General features: G+C 38.7%; 2 protein-coding genes across 3 annotated transcripts; one reads left to right on the top strand and one right to left on the bottom strand.

The window, feature by feature from the left end:
- Nucleotides 1-245: 245 nt before the first annotated feature.
- On the bottom strand, nt 246-6,797 carry LOC132189821 (endonuclease V family protein). 2 transcript variants are annotated; one of them, XM_059604624.2, is made up of 9 exons: nt 6,607-6,797; nt 6,257-6,518; nt 6,100-6,165; nt 5,694-5,733; nt 4,267-4,331; nt 3,903-4,019; nt 2,504-2,632; nt 2,241-2,315; nt 246-1,055 (listed from the first exon to the last, which is right to left on the bottom strand). In XM_059604624.2, exons 1-8 carry the CDS (start codon nt 6,663-6,665, stop codon nt 2,259-2,261), a joined length of 795 nt encoding a protein of 264 aa, XP_059460607.2. In that variant the 5' UTR covers nt 6,666-6,797; the 3' UTR covers nt 246-1,055; nt 2,241-2,258. The 2 variants fall into 2 exon arrangements, with proteins under 2 accessions (XP_059460607.2, XP_059460605.2); XM_059604622.2 differs by having other exon boundaries at nt 246-669.
- A 5,271-nt stretch (nt 6,798-12,068) lies between these two features.
- Nucleotides 12,069-21,468, top strand: DCAF1 (DDB1-CUL4 associated factor 1). Its single transcript, XM_059603543.2, has 14 exons — nt 12,069-12,505; nt 13,022-13,100; nt 13,302-13,418; nt 13,505-13,668; nt 13,774-14,644; nt 14,736-14,833; nt 14,969-15,446; nt 15,566-16,168; nt 16,252-16,446; nt 16,601-17,164; nt 17,739-17,849; nt 18,090-18,208; nt 18,328-19,951; nt 20,610-21,468. The coding sequence occupies exons 1-14, from the start codon at nt 12,264-12,266 to the stop codon at nt 21,297-21,299; spliced, it is 5,955 nt and encodes a 1,984-aa protein (XP_059459526.2). The 5' UTR covers nt 12,069-12,263; the 3' UTR covers nt 21,300-21,468.
- Nucleotides 21,469-21,597: the final 129 nt, after the last annotated feature.

The raw sequence follows: 21,597 nt of genomic DNA, 5'->3' as shown, positions 1-21,597 counted from the left end.
TTCAAGAGGATTTCATGATTAAGAATAAATTTTATAAATTTAACGATGTATATATTGCCATGCCATTTAAAAATCAATTAAATATAACAAAACAAAATCTTGACCGTAAAATAGTTCCTTTACAAATCACTTTGAAATTGGCACATTGTGCCTAACTCGATTAATAAATATGAAAATCAAATTAACAGATCCAATGTGCATTGGAAACAGTTTCAGTGTACAACACCGCACAGATCTGGTCCACATTCAATTTTGTTGTCAGAAAATAAACCCAATGACTGTTAAATTGGCAGAAACCATACATGGAAAATATTCCAGAATCGTTTGACACTGATAAGCTGACTAATACATACATCATTTACAACCCCACCAAAGGGCAAACTCACAAACTATTCTGACTCCACCAGACTATCAACAGAGAAACTGAAAAGAACAAAATAAAATAAGGGATTCAAAATTACATTTACCCCAATGCTCTATTTGATCTCCATGTTTCTCTGCAAAAAGTTCAATCATTCAAAGGGTTGAAGGGAGATAGTGCATCAAGTTGTTCGCAAGGGCCAACTTAATCTTCTTTATGAGGGATACTAGATGAGGGATCCCTAAAGAGCCACCAACTCCAACTATCATTCATGTACAATACATACTCGATCTCACCAACTACATTCCCTGAATCAAAGTCAAAGGTAAGATGTATACTTGCACCTTAATGGAATATAGAAAGCAAGTCATTGTTTATTGGCTGAATAATTTGAAACAAGCAACTTGATCTTGCATTATATAATACTCTAGTCTGCCCGCACCTTCGTGAACTGGATCCATGTTTCCATCATATACCCTCTACATAATCCATGCAAGAAATTTAACTGGTCCCCTTAACTTTTATAAAGAAAGAATTCTTGATATTAAATTAATCCCCAGAGGCCAATTACTAAGAACGTCACCTCTGTCAGTTTGCCTGTAGGAGAAGTAAGGTTGCAAACTGAGATAGCCCTCCTCGGACAACTGATGCTCAAACAACCGAATCCAGAGTCAAGACACTCAAGCATCTAGATCTGGGAATGAAAACATTAAGAGGTTTAACCTCTCATTATAGATGGGCAGAATGGACAAGGAGTGTAGGCAGGCATGACCATCAATGGCGGGCTGTGCCAAGCCCATGGTTCATATGTTCACCTGGCATGACATTCATACCTCATAGAGTAGCTAAAAGTCACAATGTTCTAGTTCTTAAATGGTTACTGTAATGGCTCCACCAATAAGTAAGCCTTGAAGGCTTTCGCAGCAGATAGAGTCAAGGTAGTCTATGGAAGATTGTTTCGCTCCATTTACCTTTGCCTCCGATCTTTTCTGAATCTAAATCTAGTTGACTCAAATCTTTTCTGAATTTGATACTGTCATTGGCATCCAATAACCTCTCATTAGTGTTTATGCCAGACCTTTTTGATTAGTAGGCAGGCCTTTCACACATATATTTCAATTATAGATCTAAATGAGAATTTAGATTGGCCACCAAAACCTATGCTAAAAATCCACCCAGAAGGTATTTGAGCCTCAGCCGCATACCTTTCTTGTTTTTGTTTTTCAATAATGGCTTTTAGGCAAAAAAAGGGATTTTGGGGAAGTAGGGGAAACGGGGGGGAAAAGAAATGATTATGTTACTACCTCTTTTTGGGCAATGATTTAATAAGGTATTATAAGATAAACTTCGTACAAATTAAATCATTTTCATTTCACCATTCAATCATTTATGATGCAAATAAGTTCAAAAGAACATTAGTTATTACTATCAGTGGTTTCGAATATCATAATTAAAGACAAGTTAGCAGTCTTGCATGAATGAGCAAGTCTCTGACACAAATAGCTACTTTTTCTTGTTTGTTTGTCTAAATTAGAAATTTCCTGACACTATCCGTGTGCATTTTACGTTTGGTGACGTGTTAAACCTTACTTCTTTGTGACCCCCAACCCAGGGTTAACACTACAATTTCTCTCTAATGTCAGTGACCCTTACATCGTCTGTAAATTCATAAGAGTTGTTTATTGTTTAAGTTGTGATCTCAAAGTATGTTCCACGGCATTTCTTCATTATAACTTAGAAGTTGTACCACCACCCAAGTGTAGAGTCCTGTGTAATGCATGTTTGCATGTAGGATGTTATGTTCTAAAAATCTCATCTATCCAATCATTTTATGTACTTCAAATACTAATATTAAAAAAGAAAAGAAAAGTGAACCAACCAGATCCATGAAGTTGCATCACTCTGACATTCCCATTTGACGCTGCCGCAGGTATTCCCTTGACCTAATATCAGCCTGTTACAATACTTGTACTTAGATTCTACATTTGGACTCAATAGTAGGTCTGATGTATTAATTGAAAGACCCAATTAATACATCAGACCTACTATTGACCCTTTTTTTTTTTTTTTTTTTTTTTTTTTTTTTTTACTTATCAAAAAAAAAAAAAAAAACTGAAGCTTTGGAATGGCTCTAAGCATTACCTGCCGGATAGGCTCTGGCACACGATACTTGCAAGTCATTTTAACAATTCTGATGGCAGTATCAAGTGATACACGATGACCAACTGAAACAAATATAGGCTTCAAGGCACCCTGCGTAGATCTCATTGCCTATAAATAGGAAAGAGAGTTTGAAATACAATGCTTTAAGTCAAAACTCAGGAACAAGAGTTATACTAAGTGCATAAACATGTAAAACCAGCTTAGAATTTAAAAGTCATGTCAATGGATTGGATTTGACATATAGTCTTTTGCCTTGGATTGTGGTGTATGCCAACCACATCAGTACAATTTTAGATATCCCTCCAGGAACCTTCTGTGAAACCTTGTACAAGCTGAAATGATCTGGGAGCATCTATCCATGAGGTGATGAATTCATTGACCCTCACCTCTTCTTATGAGTTATTTTATGAACAGTAAATACAAGCTCACCCCACTTTAACACTTTGCTCACTGATGGCAAGGAGTAAGACATACCACCTCAATGCCCCGGCCAGTTAGAAGGATTTGAACTATACTGAACAGGCCTTACGGAGTAATGCTAGGTACCAATGTAAAATCCGCAATCCATCCGCAGTGGGCCCACTTACTATATTAAAAACTCCCTAAGAGTATTTTATTCCGGATTTAAAAAAAAAAAAAAAAAAAAAAAAAAAAAAGGTAAGTGGGCCCACTCCGGATGGATTCTGGATTTTACATCAGTACCTAGCATTACTCGGCCTTAAGAGTAGTCTTGCATACTTGTACACATATAAAATAAGGCTGGAATAGGGGTAGTTCCTCTATTGACTTAGGAAAGTAGGTCAGTTGATTGGCAAACCGATTGACAGGGGGCAGATCAACATATGCTTTTTCAAATTTGTTTTAAAGTATTTTACAGTAAGGATGTGTTAAGCCCATGCAACAGGCAACATAACTTTCTTTTTTGTTTGTGGGGAGGGGGTTTGGGAGAGATTGCAGCAACATGACACTTCTTTGATATAATGTGGGCAACACAAAACATGAGAACCCAGTAGCAAAAGTACCACTGGGAGCTCCCTGTAAGATTCTTGATAGGGTTCAGGATTTGAGACACACATATCAGCCACTAAAATGCTAAGAACAAATACCAAAATTGATCTTAACGGAAATTTTCTCTCTGTAAGTACAAAAGGATTCCATGAGAATGACTTTTAAATGCCCTAACAAAACAGAAGATCATACATAAATAACAAAAAGGGAAAAGTTCGGAGAGTGCCTCACATCTTAGTTAGCAAACCATTTGTGCTTACAGTTACTAACATATAGTCCAAATGATGTGATAAATCAATCTATGCATTAAATGATAAACCGCTAGAATCCAATAGTGCTTCAAGGAAATAGATCATATTCAGTCTCTTACCACTCCCCATACGTGCCCAGAGCATCCAGTCAAGGTAATAAAATCTTTGGAATAGTTTTTGTTGGCTTCAAGAAGTTGTCTCACTCCAGAATAAGACAGACCATCCACATGATGCAGCTGAGACATATAAGTCAGAACATCGTCATAACTTAACCAAGAGAATAAGTAATCAGGGATCAAGCTCTCAAATCAAGATGAGGATAGGCAAATGCAAGAATGACCAAAATGGCGTATTGATGTCTATCCATTAAATTCAGATAAATTAAAAAATATATCAATCATATATATTTATATATAGAGGGAGTTGGGGACTTGGATTTAAAAGAAAAGTTGATTGGTAAATTGTAATAAAGTCAGAACTCACATTCTTTCCAATTCCAATTGTAGGGAGGTCAGCCAAAACACCTAGATGGCAAGCCAAGCCAAAACCTACACAAGAAAATTTATGGTTTAAAAATTTTCTCTGGTTAAAGCAAGAATAGGTGACAAACCATGAAATCAATTGTTACAGTAAATATCAATCGCAGTTCACATTTAAGACAGCCATAAATGAATCTACCGTCTAAATCATGTGAACTGGACTAACAAATTTCAAAATTATATAAAAAAATTCAAACTTTAGTCATTTCCAGTCAGTCACTAAAACAATAATCAAACTTAAATTCAAAAATGAAAAATATACAAAAAATAGACGGGACTCTCTTAGTTAACTCCTTTTCCAAGTGTACAGCATCAGATTCTCCAACTAATGAGTACTTTCAACTAAGCTTTTTCTTTGCAGTAGGAGAGTGTTGGAGGCTAAACCATGCCTCGCTACATATAGTAACAAGTTTGCATTTCAGAGTACTGCTTTTAATATTTTGTATTGAGTCAAAGAGGATCATATGAAATAAATCAAAGAAAGCCAAAGAAAAAGGTTTTAGTTACTTCTATTATATAAGAGGAAACTCTTCCTTTTTATTTGTATCACATTGTACTATCTATATAATCTTTCATTTCTAATTTTAAAAAGAGGTATAAAACAATGTATAGCTATAGAATGAATTTGGGAATTCAGACAACCACAGTTCACAAAACAAAACAAAAAAATCATATGCACGAGTTTTTTCTCTTTTATAATATGGAATTGTACAGGAAAATATTAACACACTGATTTTTTGTCCAAACTTTTGGAAATTTTGTTACCTGTACCTAAAGTGCTAATTAGAGGGGCCAGAATCCAGCCGCATTCATATAATTTGGAATGATACAGGAAGGAGGAAAAAACAAAGAAGCAAACAAGTCAATTATTTCTCCAATTTTTTTAGATTTCGTTATATTTACTAATTCAGCTGCTCACCCAAGGCATTTAGTTTACTAAGCTTGGTTTGGCAATTAATCACTTTGCAGTTAGGGCATACATCATATATTGCAAAATGTTTAACCAATTGATACATTGATCAAACATGATAAAACGTTATTTACAATATAGAGACAAACGCATAGTGATATATATATATATATATATATATATATATATATATTTTAAAAATGCACTTTTGAAAGATTTTTTAACAAAATCACCCTTTAACTAGCCACATCTCTTACTAACGTACATGCATCCCTACATTATTAGGTTTCTTTAACAGAATAAAGTAGAAGAAAAAGTTATATAAAGCACTGTCATGTATATGTATATTGCTTAATTGAATTTTATGCACAAGGATCAAGAAGACACATAAATTTCAAACAGAATTGTACTTATCAAAAAAAAATTCTAAACAGAATTGTAACAATTAACAAAGCACTTGCCTCGAGGATGAAGTATTCCATTTCCATCAACCATTAACAACTGTTCATTGAAAAATGAACCAGTGTTACAAATCAAATTAACAATTTATATTGTTAATCACCCTATATCTCAAAACTTAAACCGATAGGAAATGATAGATTTAATAATTTAAACTCATTTTTAACACTCACCTCACGTATGAGACCAGAGACTATTTAATTGAAATGGGGAAAACTATGAAGTCAAAATTCGAATTTTTAAATCATCAATTGTCCCCAAATGATAAAGCATCATAGTTTAACAATCTACACTAAATCATTTGTAATTCCAAAAACTTAAATCGATAAAAATGATAGATTTAATCATTTAAACTAATATTCTAACAAATTGTGGGGGTATGCATCAAACACAGATACAAGAATCTACCTGTGGGTAGAAAACACTAGCATCGCTTTTCTTCATTCTCTGCAAAAGCTCTAGAAGAATCGGAGCCTAAGAGAGCAAAAAGCAGTCAAATGCATCAAACAGTAAATCCATAACTACATTCACGACAAACGAAGAGGATTTTGATAGAAAAAGAAACCTCTCTGAAGGCAAGGAAACCAGGAATATAAGGGACATCAAGGGTGACCAGAGAGTAATCCTCATAGACAACTTGGAGATTCTGAGTGTCCAATACCACAAGTGTCCCACAAGCAACTGATGGGTCCTCCTTCGAGAAGCTCATGTCGACCCCACCCACATACCTCAACATCTCCACCTCTTCCTCTGCGGATGTTGTTGTTGGCAATTTCCATGTGAAATCATCCTCTGTGATCAATCTTCGCTTAAGCATATCTTGAGCCCTAGAAAAAACCTAATTGATTACAGTTTCATTGCGTGTGATTAATTGGTACAGATTTTGATAAAATGGGATGATTTTGTGTTACATACTCGATCCAATGCTTGTGGTCTTGTGAGGCAGGTGAGGTATCCGGTGATAGCTTTTCCATGTCGGGATTTAGCTTTTCCGAGCAACCAAACAGTGGGATTGTGTGTCGTCTACAATCCAATTTGCTATCGGTTCACGGAATCCCGGAATCATTCCCAGGAATGTGCTGTGTTTGGTAACGCACGGAAACTCGTGTATCTCTGTAACGTGTAAATTTTTCTTTTTTTTTTGGCAAGTTAACGTGGAAAATTGGTTCACAGAATCCTCCATTACCAGCCCATCCATCCGACCCGACAAGGTCGGCCTAACTTGGACCGGAAAAGTAAGGACCGGCACAGAATGGGTCGGATTCGTTAATAAATTCTGAAATTTCAAACACATTTTCAGGTTGTGTATTGGTAACGAAGAGAATCCCTCCATTTCAAATTAACTAGATAATATCAAGTTAATTTTGTAAAAGGATATTTTTGTTTTTTTATTTTTTGAGAGGATAAAAATATTTTTCCACTATAACAATCTGAATATTATTTAGTTTATTTGAAATGGAGAGGATCCTAATTCATTGGTAACTAGAGATCCTCTCTAGCCGTCAAAGAGAGGAGGAGATCTGAGATGCCATGGGAGGAGGGAGTCATTCCCCTCTTTTCTACTCTTTTCTTACTTCCTTTCCCTCCCCTTCTTGTTTCTTTGAAGGTCTTTCTATCCGCTTCTTTTGAGGCTTTACTTTGCTTTATCGGAAACGGTATCCAACTCTTTTGAAGTCCTATCCAACATATCAAACCCCTCATTGCAGTTAACGTTGGTTTTTGGATTTGTCAAGGTTCTCAGTAGGGCTGGGCACGGGTCAGGGCGGGGTGGGAATCAGACTTTTCCCCACCCACCCCGCACCTTGCAGGTTTTGGGATTTCCAACCCGCCACCCGAGCACAATGAACAATATCTACGCGGGTTCGGGTGTTGCGGGGAGGGGAAATCGTCTGCGGGTTGTGCGGGTTGGGTTCTTTTCCTCCATTTTCGTCTGGTTTTTTCTCCTCCAATTTCGTCTCTCCTGTTCTACATATTTCTTTTCCTCCTACACAACCACAACCCAACATCAGAACCTATAAACAATGGAAACAAAAATTTATTTGTTTGAACAAACAACCCAACATCAGATTAATGAATATCAAGAGATCTCTTGGATCCCATTCATGAAAGAGGTCTAGAGAGAAAAAAAAACTTGGATTGTAGTTTGTGGAGGTGGGAGCGGCGCAGCATTGTCTGGGGAGGTGGAGGGCGGCGCAGACGAGAGACGGAGAGAGAGTCACTAACGAGAGAGAACAGACAAGATAGAGCAAGAGAGACGAAGAGAGAGCAAGAGAACGGACTGAGGGAGAGAGGCAGCAGAACAAAATAGAGAGAGGAGTTAGGGTTAGTACCTAGGGTTTTTTCCTTTTTATACTAACGCGGGTTGGATCGGGGTGGGGCGGGTACTTGCAGGGGAAAAAATTCCTATACCCACAACCTGCCCTGCACCGCACGGGTTGGATAAATCCTACCCGAACCCACAAAAATATACACAAAACCCGCGTGGGGCGGGGAGAGGCAGGTCAGCGGGTTGGACGGGTTTTTGCCCACCCCTAGTTCTTAGCTCGAAATCTTTCAAAAATATATCTACTTTCCTACGCCAAACTTAGCATGACACGCGCCTCCTCCACCGGCTACCTTCCGCCTTGCCATCCACTGATGTTTTCTATTATGTGAGTTTTGTTTATGGTTTATTTTCTCATGTATTTTTTTGTTTCTTTGTGTTTCACTTTTGGGTTTGTTTGTCTTCTCTCTACATTTGATTTTAGTAGCAATGTATAAGGTGAATGTTTAGTTGTTTTCTAAGGTTTTATTTATACGAATCCTTAAGAGTAATGATATTAGGTTTTCGGTTTGTCTTTTGTTTTCTTCTGATTCTTTACTATGAGTAAATCATTGACCAATGCGAAGGAGTTTCCAAGCATACAGAAGAATTATCATTATGGTAAAGGCAATAAAGGAGATTGCGTTTGGAAATGCACTTGTAGTGGAGATGAAAAAGCCTGAAAATCAATGACCGGGCAGAGACGTGATTCGCCGAAATTTACTACAAATATGAAACTGGTGGGGACAGTGATATTCAAAGATATTGTCTTATAATAGAGCAATAAGCTATTGTGTATGTCATAAATAATGTTTGGGTTATGGAGATTCCAAATTGTATCTTTGGCATTGTACTCATGGATCATTTTGTCTCATTTGATTGTTATATTAATGAAGAGATATCGTGAAAAAAAAAATGAGTTCGACTTTCCACCCAATGCCACTCCACTATTGACTATATGTTAGGACCGACACCTTATAGCAAATATTATATATACATACATTTTCTTTAAATTGGATTCGGTCTATAAAATTATCATGCATCTTTTAGTAAGTGAAAAGTAAACGAGATGGGTCGATTATACGAGATGGAATAATTATAGGAGATGGGCTGATTGTGGATTTGAGCTCACATTAAGGTGTAGTGGGCCTAAGTTTTGAGAAAGCCGAAGAAGGAAAGGAGCTCATGAACCGGCGCCTTTTGTGCAATAAAATGAAGCCCGAGCATTTAAAAGCAGAGCCTAAACAATAAATTGGGAGGAATAGCTTGACATGCAAATGAAGTTACGAAAGTAGAGGAGTTCGTCGCAAAATAAAAAGCTAACCCTTGAAATGGACGGCCATGATGCTATTGTCGTTAATCACTAAGGAGGAGGAGATTTGATTTTTTTTTTAAGACATAAAAGTGTAACACTCCACTCTAAAATTAGGGTTAAGAATGTTCTTATTTGGCTTATGTATGTTTGTGGTTTGTTCCAAGTATCAAAGTGGGAGAATTTTTTTTTTTTTTTTTGGACAACTGTTAAGGGTTTGTGCATTAATTATTGATCAGTGATGCTCGGAACCTAACGATCAATCATTGCCTAAAATGATTGATGGATACGACTTAAAACAAAACGTTCAATCAGTGCAGCCTGCATACAAAAAAAGAAATGAACATCTCAGTATGGAGCTCATGGGTGTAGACTTATTTAAGGGTCTTAGACGACCATTGGCCCCCATTTTTGTCCCCTTTCATCCAAAAACCCTACTGGAAAGAGAGAGAGAGAGAGAGAGAGAGGGGATTTTCTTAAAGTTTAGTGTCTCTACCTTCAAGAGAGGTAAACTCTATATCATAATAATCTCATTTCTTTTTGTGTATTAAGCTTGTTTAGCCTATGACTAGTTTTTGTATAGTGTATATTTCCGTAATTTTGTGTGTGAGTTTGTTGTTAAATAGTTATAAGGAAAATTTTGGTGGTTTGATGATGATTATAGGGTTAGAAAGTTGTAGCCTTTGAGAAGCATGTGTCATTTCACTGCTTTATTATGCATGACTTACTATTTTAAAATATTAAATGTAGACTTACGTGTTTTTTAAGAGCATTTAAGTAAAACCCATGTGTTAGTTGAAGAAAATTTTGGATTTTTGGATGAAATGTTTCAACTTTCGTGTTGGCTCTGATGTTGAGGTCTAGTCTGTGCCTGTTGGGAAGTGTACTAGGTCCTTAAAATGTGTTACATGGGGTAGAGGTATGACCTTTACATTTTTGGAGTTTATATCCAAAGAACGATCAATCGTCTCAAGGACCGATTGATTGGTCAAAACAGAATGATTGACCGTTGTAAGAAATGATCGATTGGTACAGAACGATCGAGCAGTCAACTAGCAGAATATCTAAAAGCCATGTTTTAAGGGTTTTAGGTGTTGTTTAGCTTATATGTGTGACTAATAGTAAAATCTTTCACAAACTTTGGAGTTGGTAATTCTGATAACGGTTGCCAGAAGGACTTTTACGATCAAGGTGAGTTAAGAACACACGGATACTTGCTGTCATTTTTATGACATACTTATCTTATACATATCAAACATGCATGAGATTTATATTCACATGAAATACTTTGCAAATATGCAAACTCCAACTTTTGTGTAACTATGGATTTGAAACAAAATGTGCATCTGTTAGTTTAATATGTGTATGCATGTAAAAGACAAATATCTCGATACACCGTGTAACAGGATAATGACCACAGGCTACTATTATATGAGCTTTATTCTATGGTCAAAGAGATTTATTTTTATTTCTTGGCCATGGATTCAATGGTTTTACAAGTGACTGACACACCATGTATAGATGTGGTCACAACTACGACCTTGTTAGTGTTATACGTTACTCGGGGTTTAAATATGGTTAGGTCATTAACGAAGACGGTAAGCGACAATATTTGGGGCATTGTTATTGTACTATAAGTCCCTTTAGAAGTGTCAACTCTACCAAAAAATGGCTAAGGTTTTGGATAGACCATACGAAGAAAATCTACTCTCGACCTAATATACAATAAGTTTGTATTCCTGTGTAGACACCTCACTTTAGCTAGGAACTAAGAGATGATCAGACAATAGCTGAAGAAGTTAATATATGGATTAACATATTCTCTCTTTTACCGTCTACCCTCGTCCAGTTCTCCCAACCTGGCTTTCATGAGTCACTGATTATTAGGTATATATGTATAATGACAATTTATATGCATTAAAATGATTGATTTGTTACCAAGATTATGCCTACCCTATTTTGAAATAAACCAATTTTTATACTGACTAATGAAGGCAACACAACTTGTTTTGTAAAACCCCATGACATTTTTTGATTACTATAGTTGAGAAATGTGAAACGTTATTAAAGACTCATTACATAAACAAGTTTAATAATAATTTACTTATTAAGTTGTGGACTTACGCAGTTACTTTTCTATATGTAGAACACTTTGGTGTTTTACAGATTAACTGGTCGTCGAATTGTAGAGTGAGTATAAAGTGAAACAACCCTCTACAACCATTTTGGGGGTGATTCGGCCACCCCCAAGGGCCATAAGGCCAAAAGGAAAAAAAGAAAAATAATAATAAGGTTAGCCCCTCGTGGATGGCCAAACCACCCCCCAAGGGCCACAGGGTGGCCAACCTCAAATTGACGATATAAATTGAAATTTAGGTCAGAAAAAATAAAGTTGTTCAACCACATTAGACAAAAATATTATTTAACCCTGAATTTTGTTATCCTCTTTTCATATACTTACACATGTTACTAAGTTAACAAAGATAGGAAAGAATTGTAAGTCACAATATAAATATATTTTTATTTAAAACGAAAAATGAAAATCAATTCGGGCCAATAAAGCATAGTGGAACTCGGGCCAACGCGCTGTGCTTATTGAGGCCCAAAAAAATGGCTTGGCTAGGGTTGCACACGAAACCGGGTCGGGTTTGTCCAGAACATTCCGATCCGTTTCTCCCGCCCACCCACCCTGAGGAACCCTCTCTCTCATCCCACTATAAAAGGAACCAAACGCACACATCGACGCGTCTCTCTCTTCTTTTTTCTTCAGGTTTCCTCCTTGAGCTCTGCAACTCCAAAACCAAACAACACACACAGGCTCACACACAAACAAAATATATTTTACGAATAACAAAAAATTCACATAAATAAGCCCTCAAATTCCTTTCATTCTTACAGTCATTTCTTCGTACATATAAACGTCTGTATACATATCACTCATCTCTCTATCGATTACGAATGGAGGCGGCCATGGACGAACAAGCGAACCAAGCGCAAGAAGAGGCCCAACCTCCTGCGGAGGAGCCCCAGGCTCAGTCCAGAGGGGGAGAAGAGGAGGAAGAAGAGGAACCGAGGAACGAAGACGAGGAGTTGATCGCCAAGGCCCAGAAGCGGATGGAGAAGATCACCTCTTCGCCTGAAAACCCTAGCCCCCTCGTCCTCCATGCCCTCGCCTCCCTCCTAGAAACTCAAGAATCCCGGTACGGATTATTATTATTATTATTTTTTTGTTAATTTCGTTTCGGATATGGCCGATTGGTGGGTTATGATATAATCTTTAGGTTTTGGGTTCGAGAGGTATTGTTCAATTGTTTTGTGCGCGTGTGCATTTGCGTGTCTGTGTGAATCAAGTTCATGAATTTTGTTTATTAATTATTTTAAAAGTGTGAAGGAATTGCCTTTGAATTGTTCGTGTAGAAGTGTTGAAGGACTGATAATTGTTTCCTTAAGGTGTAATTTTTACAAAATATTTTCATTTACATGTTGGAAAGTAAGTTTCTTTTGGGTGGAATCTTTGTGGTAGTTTGATACCCGTTTTTCGGTTTTCTAGGATGCCGATACTGGTTTTGCATTTGTGAATGACGAGTTTCATTTCATTCACTAAGTCTGTTTATCGTTTATGATGAATTGGTATACTTAGTACGATTACTTGGTTCTTGGTAGGTAGGGTTTGAACCTTTTTTTTTTCTTTGTATACGTGTTTGGGTTAAACGCAGATACATGGAAGAGAATGGTCATTCGTCCAATAATGGCCGTGCTTCGCATAACATTGGACGGCTTGGAAACTTAGTCCGGGTAACTAAACTTGGCCAATATCAACCTTTTCTTCTTCTTCTTCTTCTTCTTCTCTCTTTTTTTTTTTTTGGTCATTATAATTGTTTTTTGCTCCCCCAATCCCTTCCTCTGGAATGCGCCATAGCAACTGCATTTAAGATACTTTAGTGGAGTTCTGTGTCCTAATTCCTTTTTTTTTTTTTTTTTGGCTCTTATGCTCAGGAGAATGATGATTTCTTCGAATTGATATCTTCTAAGTTTCTATCGGACACAAGATACCCGCCCTCTATCCAGGCGGCTTCTGCAAGGCTTCTTTTAAGCTGCTCGCTGACTTGGATTGTAAGATTGTTGTATTTACTATTTAGTTTGGTTATTATGTTTCTTAAATTTATGGTATGGTATCAATTTAATGGGCTATTATGCAGTATCCTGTTTTCGAAGAAGCCGTTTTGGAGAACATAAAAAATTGGGTGATTGATGACACTATCAGATTTCCTGGTGAAGATCACAACTGCAAGAGCAAGGAGGCCTCAGATTATGAAATGTTGAAGACCTATTCTACTGGGCTTCTTGCTGTATGTTTGACTGGGTATGCTCCTGAAGTAAATAGCTTAACACTTATTTCCAGTTCTCATTATATGGTTTTGCACTAGTTTTGTTCACATTATATCTTAGATATTTCGGTTGATTTCAGTGGTGGTCAAGTAGTAGAAGATGTGTTGACATCTGGTTTGTCTGCCAAGCTTATGCGCTATCTTCGTGTGCGTGTCCTTGGAGAGACAAGTACAAGCCAGAAAGATGCTGCTCATTTAACAGAAAGTAAGCATGCATCCGGCACTACTTGCATAAGAGGTAGAGATGAAAGTCGGGGTAGGGTTCGACTGGCTCTGGAAACAACTTATTTAGATGATATGAGGACAGCGGGTGAGAGGTCCTTAGATGACCAAAGCGGTGAAAGGGATCAGGATAGAAGCATTGTTCGGCAAGGACATGGAGAAGAATGCTGGGTGAATGATGGAGAACCACCTGATGGGTTGGATGAAAGGGTTGATATCTATGATGCAGATGCTGATGGTGAGGACAGATGGCATAGTCGAGATTTCCGAGATGGGAAGGCAAAATTTGGGGATTTGGATGAAAATGGCAGGGATGACTCCTCAAGGCGCAGGGCGAGTCGCGGATCGGCAAGATCCAAATGCAAGGGAAGAGTTAATGAAGGTGGTCTAGAGAATGAACAGATTTTAACCTCACCCGGATCTGGTACTCGATCAGGACAGGGCCGAAGTACAAGAGACAGGAGTTTTTCAAGAAATTTAGATGTGAAAAAAGTACCAGATGCTAAAAAGTCTTCTGGCAGGGTCACATCTGATGCATTGGCTGTTGAAAGAGAGGATACTGATGATTGCTTCCAAGAATGCAGGGTTGGAAATAAAGATATCTCTGATCTTGTAAAGAAAGCAGTTAGAGCTGCCGAAGCTGAAGCAGGAGCAGCCAATGCACCTGCGGAAGCTATCAAAGCAGCTGGTGATGCTGCTGCTGAACTTGTCAAAAGTGCGGCTCTTGAGGTATGCAGTTTGGCTCTTCTTTTTTTTTTTAATATTGACATATGATGTGGAGTCTTTTACTTCTTACTGCTATGCCATTCGCTATGTTCAGGAATTTAAAGCTAAGAATGATGAAGAAGCTGCCATTTTGGCTGCTTCCAGAGCTGCATCCACTGTTATTGATGCTGCAAATGCAATTGAAGTTTCAAGGTAGGTAATTTCATATTTAAGTATGTAATAAAGAGATTGAGGGAGTACTAACAATGTGCTGCTTAAAATTGATAATATTGTAGTTTCGTTAGTTTGAGTAATACTCTAGTAATGCTTCCATGTGATTGGTAACAGGAGCTCTAGTGGCATCAATGGTGTCAGGAGCTCTAGCGGCATCAATGGTGACAGGAGCACTAGTAGCATCAATGGTGATACAATGTATCCAGCCAGCATAGAAACGGAAACTAATGAGGATGTTGAAGAATATTTCATCCCAGACTCTGAATCTCTTGCACAGCTGAGAGAAAAATACTGTATTCAGTGCCTTGAGATACTTGGAGAATATGTTGAAGTTCTTGGGCCTGTACTGAACGAAAAGGGGGTTGATGTCTGCCTTGGACTATTACAACGGAGTTCCAGACTCAAGGAGGCATCAAAGATTGCAATTCTCTTGCCTGATGTAATGAAGCTAATCTGTGCATTGGCTGCTCACCGGAAATTTGCTGCATTATTTGTGGATCGGGGTGGCATGCAGAAACTGCTTGCTGTCCCTAGAATTGTGCAAACCTTCTTTGGTCTGTCTTCCTGCTTATTTACTATTGGTTCTCTCCAGGTAATGGCTTGTTATATCCGATTGTTTGAAACTGATTTTTTTGGTCTATGAGTATTTCCATTATAATCGTTTTTATGTAGTCTGTCATTTGCTTCTCACTTTCTAATAATTCCTTTCAGGGCATAATGGAACGTGTCTGTGCTCTTCCCTCAGATGTTGTTCACCTGGTGGTTGAGTTAGCTATCCAACTTCTTGAGTGCCCTCAGGACCAAGCCAGAAAAAATGCGGCCTTGTTTTTTGCTGCTGCATTTGTCTTCCGAGCAGTTCTTGATGCCTTTGATGCTCAGGATGGTTTACAGAAATTACTGGGCATTTTGAATGATGCTGCCTCAGTAAGATCTGGTGTAAATACTGGAACTCTAGGCTTGTCCAGTTCAGGATCGATTCGAAATGATCGTTCATCTGCGGAAGTACTGACATCATCAGAGAAGCAGATAGCTTACCATACCTGTGTTGCTTTGCGGCAATATTTTAGAGCTCATCTTCTTTTGCTTGTGGATTCTCTCCGTCCAAATAAAACCAATCGAAGTACGGCCCGGAATACGCCAAGTGTAAGGGCAGCCTACAAGCCACTTGACATCAGCAATGAAGCTATGGATGCAGCATTTCTGCAGTTACAAAAGGATCGGAAGCTGGGTCCTGCATTTGTAAGAACTCGCTGGCCTGCGGTTGAGAAGTTCTTAAGCTCTAACGGACATATTACCTTGTTGGAATTATGTCAGGTGTGATATATTCAGGTTTTGTCTTTGCTTTTTTGTTTTTGCTTCTTGCATTCTCATAGCATACTGGTTTTGGTTACATGTAGGCCCCACCAGTTGAGCGTTATTTGCACGATTTGCTTCAATATGCATTGGGTGTTTTGCATATTGTTACGTTAGTACCGAACAGCCGCAAGATGATCGTAAGTGCCACATTAAGCAATAGTCGTGTTGGTGTAGCAGTCATTTTGGATGCAGCAAATAGTTCTAGTAGTTATCAAAAGAATTATGTGGACCCAGAGGTAAGAGATATTTTCCAACTTTTTTTTATCATCTTTGTTCTTCTTCCATAACATTTGTGGATGCTGGAAGCAGGCTCCTATAGACTAGTATTGTGCTTGTCTTTTCATTCACCATTATATCATATTTTCTTATTGTTTACTTGTATCTTTGCAGATCATTCAACCAGCACTAAATGTGTTAGTCAATCTTGTTTGTCCTCCACCTTCAATCAGCAATAAACCACCTGTACTTGCACAGGGTCAGCATTCTGTTTCCGTGCAAGCCTCATATGGTCCTGCCACTGAGACTAGAGATAGAAACACAGAACGTAATATCTCGGATCGAGCTGTTAACACATCTGGGCAGAGTGATCCGAGGGACCGGAATGGGGAATCTAGTGTGGTAGATAGGGGCAGTGCTGCAGGAGTTGGTACACAGTCCATTGGTAGCTCTTCACAAACTCCTGTTGCAGCCACTTCAGGACTTGTTGGAGATCGTAGAATATCTTTAGGTGCTGGAGCAGGTGGCGCAGGCCTTGCAACGCAATTAGAATTAGGATATCATCAAGCAAGAGAGGCTGTACGTGCCAACAACGGCATAAAGGTTCTACTTTATCTCCTTCAACCACGCATATATTCACCTCCTGCTGCTCTTGATTGTCTCCGTGCTCTTGCATGCCGAGTCCTGCTTGGTCTAGCCAGAGATGATACTATTGCACACATTTTGACAAAGCTTCAGGTAAATGACTGTTTCATATAATTGATAGCTATAGCTTTAGATGAAATGAACTGAATATCATATTCTATATCTTTTTACCATAATTGTGGAATCCTCTTGTGCCAGACATGGTGATAATGAAAGATGTAATCTAAGAAACAAGAATCGATGCTACAGCTTGTATCAAATCCCAACTAAGCCAATTTAGCCCAATCTGGGCTGCTTTAGCTCATATGCAGTTGTATGCTGCTCCAGAGTACTGGGTTTGTAAAGTCAAGAAATAATAGTCGTAGGAGACCTTGTCGTAGTCAACTTTCACTGTTTTAAGAGATGATTTCATTCTGCACTTGTATTTCTTCACTGCAGATAATAATTATTTTATCCCATTTAAGCTTTTGCAATACATTTTTGTCTGTCAATGTTATACTTTGCCACTTACCTTTGGGAAAAAAAAGATGTTATACCGTGCTGTACTCATAGTTGTCTGGATGTTAAGTCATAGTTGTCTGAATTCTTCAACTATTATGGGAAATTCGTGGACAAATTTTCATAGGTAATTTACTTTGTGTTTACTAAGTGCAATTTGGTGTTCTAGGTTGGGAAGAAGCTATCAGAGCTAATTCGAGACTCAGGCAGCCAGACGACTGGAACTGAGCAAGGCAGGTGGCAAGCTGAACTTTCCCAGGCAGCAATTGAGCTGATAGCAGTAAGCGGCCCCCCCTCCCCCACCCCCCACCCACCTTCTCCTTCTCTCTTTCCTCGGATGTGGGGCCCCCTTTTTGTTTAATATTCAGAAAACTAGGGGTAGCTTAGAGGTCATGAGTTTGAGCTGGATTCCCATATAAGCAAGCACAAAAAGAAGTTGTTCAACAATAATAATCTCTCTCTCTCTCTCCTTTCTTCATTTTAGAAGTATCTGAAGCTCATGTTGCACAATTATTTGCAGATTGTGACAAATTCAGGGCGTGCAAGTACATTAGCAGCTACTGACGCTGCTACTCCTACTTTGAGGCGAATAGAAAGAGCAGCTATAGCTGCTGCTACTCCTATTACTTACCACTCCAGGTACTTATTAATTTCTTCTGTAGCATGGTTGTGTACATTCATCCACTCCTTTCTGCCAACTCCTTTCTTTTCACTTTTTGACTCTCTCTTCTTGTGGTTGACATATTTGAAAATCCCAGGGAACTCTTACTTCTAATGCATGAACACCTACAGGCATGTGGTTTGGGTGCAACTGCTGCTACACTGTTAAAAGAGGCTCAGTTGGCACCTTTGCCATCCTTGGCAGCTCCATCATCTCTTATGCATCAAACCTCCACACAAGAAGCACCCCCTATACAACTCCAGTGGCCCTCTGGTAGAGCCACTTGTGGATTTCTAACAGGAAAATCTAAACTTACTCCACGGGATGAGGATACAAGCTTGAAGTGTGATTCAGCTGCATCTTCTTCAAAGAAAAAATTACTGGCTTTCTCGCCTAGTTTTGGTTCACAGTCAAGAAACCAGTTGCAATCCAATGATTCTCAGTCGGGATCTGTCAGGAAAGTCTTCAGTGCTTCAAAACAATCTTCTGCATCCGCAATTGTATTAGAAACATCATCAGAGTCCTTGATGAAACCTAATTCTGATACAGAGTCCCACTGTAAGACTCCAATCTTATTGCCAATGAAGCGAAAATTATCTGAGTTAAAGGACATTGGGCTGGTCTCATCCTCTGGAAAGCGACTCCACACCAGTGAGCAAGGACTTCGGTCTCCAGTTTGTCCAACACCCAATACTGTTCGGAAAAGCAATCTACTAGCTGATACTACTGGGCTTTCTACACCAAGTTCTAACCTAAGAGATCAGCATTGGCGATCAACGCCAACTGGTTACTTGGCAGATTATATGGATGACAACCAATATGGTAACGCCCATATGGGTCAGGTGACACCATTCTCGCACCTTGGGCTTTTAAATGATCCTCAGCCCAGCAGCACAGAGCGGTTAACTCTAGACTCTCTTGTTGTTCAATATCTGAAGCACCAGCATCGCCAATGCCCTGCCCCTATAACCACTCTCCCTCCACTTTCCCTCTTACACCAGCATGTTTGTCCTGAACCTAAACGAAGCCTTGATGCCCCATCAAATGTGACGACCCGACTTGGTACACGCGAGTTCAAAAGTATGTATGGTGGGGTGCATGGAAATCGTAGGGATCGCCAGTTTGTTTACAGCAGATTTAGACCATGGAGAACTTGTCGGGATGATGCTGGTGCCCTTTTGACATGCATTAGTTTTCTTGGAGACTCCTCCCGTCTTGCAGTTGGCAGCCACTCTGGAGAGCTCAAAATTTTTGACTCCAACAGCAACAGTGTGCTGGAGAGCTGCACAAGCCACCAGTATCCTTTGACATTTGTTGAGTCATATCTTTCCAGTGAGACACAGCTGGTGCTTTCGTCGAGCTCCGAGGATGTAAGGTTGTGGGATGCAGCTTCAGTCTCAGCTGGGCCAATGCATCCATTTGAAGGGTGTAAGGCGGCAAGGTTCAGCAAATCTGGAAACATTTTTGCAGCCCTGTCCTTGGAGCCTGCACGACGAGAAATTCTCCTGTACAATATCCAGACCTGCCAGGTGGAAACAACACTGTCAGACCACCCTTCTGCCAATTCTACAAGCCGGGGTTCGCTCATACACTTCAGCCCTTCAGACACTATGCTCCTATGGAATGGAGTCTTGTGGGATCGGCGGGTTTCTGGTCCTCTTCATCGGTTTGATCAATTTACTGATTATGGAGGTGGTGGCTTTCATCCAGCTGGGAATGAGGTATGCAGGACCCTGCTGCTACTACAATAGTTGTCGTGGTATCTCTAATATGAATATCATTTAGTGGGTAATCTTTTGCAGGTTTCATCACTAGAGCAACAGTTTCTTTAGTTCCTTTTAGTTTATCCTATGTTAAAAACCTCCCCAAATAATAATAATAATAATAATAATAATAATAATAATTATTATTATTATTATTATAAAGATCAATATTATTTAGAAAATGGTTAATGTTCGAATAACTTATTACTATTATTTTCTTTTTGAATAGTAGGGGTTTGGCCTTTTCTATGTCACATATGATTGTGTTTGTTAAGATATTTGAAGTTAGGTAGTTGAGATTTCAGACAAGATCAGTAGAGGTAGAGAGAATAACTTAATCATATAAACTGTTTGATGGGCTTTTTTCAGTATCTTGAAGATTACTTTATTATTTTGGTAACTCATCTTGAAGTTCCAGTTTTTCTAGATGCTCCTTAAAAAATTTCTGTCTTTAAAAAGAGTTTACCAAAGTTCACAACTGACATTTACTTCTTCCATTCATTCACCTATACATGCCAGTCTGCATTGCCTGACTTTTGTTTGCTAGCTCGTAGTTTCCAACCCCCTTCCTCTTCTTTCCTGTGATTTTTTAACATAATACTTCCATTTTTGACAGGTAATTATAAACTCGGAGGTCTGGGATCTCCGGAAGTTTAGGCTCCTTCGAAGTGTACCTTCATTGGACCAAACAGTGATTACGTTTAATGCACGTGGTGATGTCATTTATGCAATCCGGAGAAGAAATCTTGAGGATGTAATGTCATCCGTTCACAACCTACATCGAGCCAAGCATCCCCTCGTTGAGGCCTTCCGCACTGTTGACGCAGTCAACTATTCTGACATTGCCACTATTCCAGTAGATCGATGTGTCCTTGACTTTGCAACAGAGCCAACAGATTCCTTTGTAGGGTTGATTACACTGGATGACCCAGAAGAAATGTACTCTTCAGCTAGGGTTTACGAAATCGGTCGCCGACGGCCAACTGATGATGATTCTGATCCTGACGATGCTGAGAGCGAGGAGGAGGACGAGGATGATGATGATGGTGATGTGGACTCTCTACTAGGCACAAATCTTGATGGGGATGGTGAAACTGATGCTGATGATATGAGCAATGATGATGATGATGATAGCATCAGCGACCTCGAAGATGATGATGATGATAGGGATTTCATCATGGATGGTGGGGGTGGAATTCTAGAGATTGTTACAGAAGGTGATGAAGACGACGATGATAGTCAATTGGTTGAATCTTTTAGTAGCGACGATGAGGATGATTTTATGGGCAACGGTTTTGGTTATTAAATGTTACATAAGTCTTCGATTGGCTTTAATTGTAGCCCAGATTATGTAATTATTGTTTATGAGGTTTTTCCTTTCCCTTTGTTATCTATTTATTTATTATTCTTACCAGAAAGAGAAATGTGGAGGGAGAAGAGAAGAGCATTCCAATCTAGTTCATTTTCTTTTCTTAGCTCTGGTGCATGTTTTCATCTATTTTTATTATAACCATTTTTTTTTTCTTTATGCACAGAGCTCATCTCACAAAGGCCCATGCAGGTCTCAGTATTGCCATAGTTCAAAACTTGTAATATATCAAGTG

The sequence above is a fragment of the Corylus avellana genome, chromosome 9, assembly GCF_965113065.1.
Source record: "Corylus avellana chromosome 9, dhCorAvel1.hap1.2, whole genome shotgun sequence".
Classification (NCBI taxonomy): domain Eukaryota; kingdom Viridiplantae; phylum Streptophyta; class Magnoliopsida; order Fagales; family Betulaceae; genus Corylus; species Corylus avellana.
Note: the sequence above shows the minus strand (reverse complement) of the source record. Positions and strands in the feature narration are given on the sequence as shown.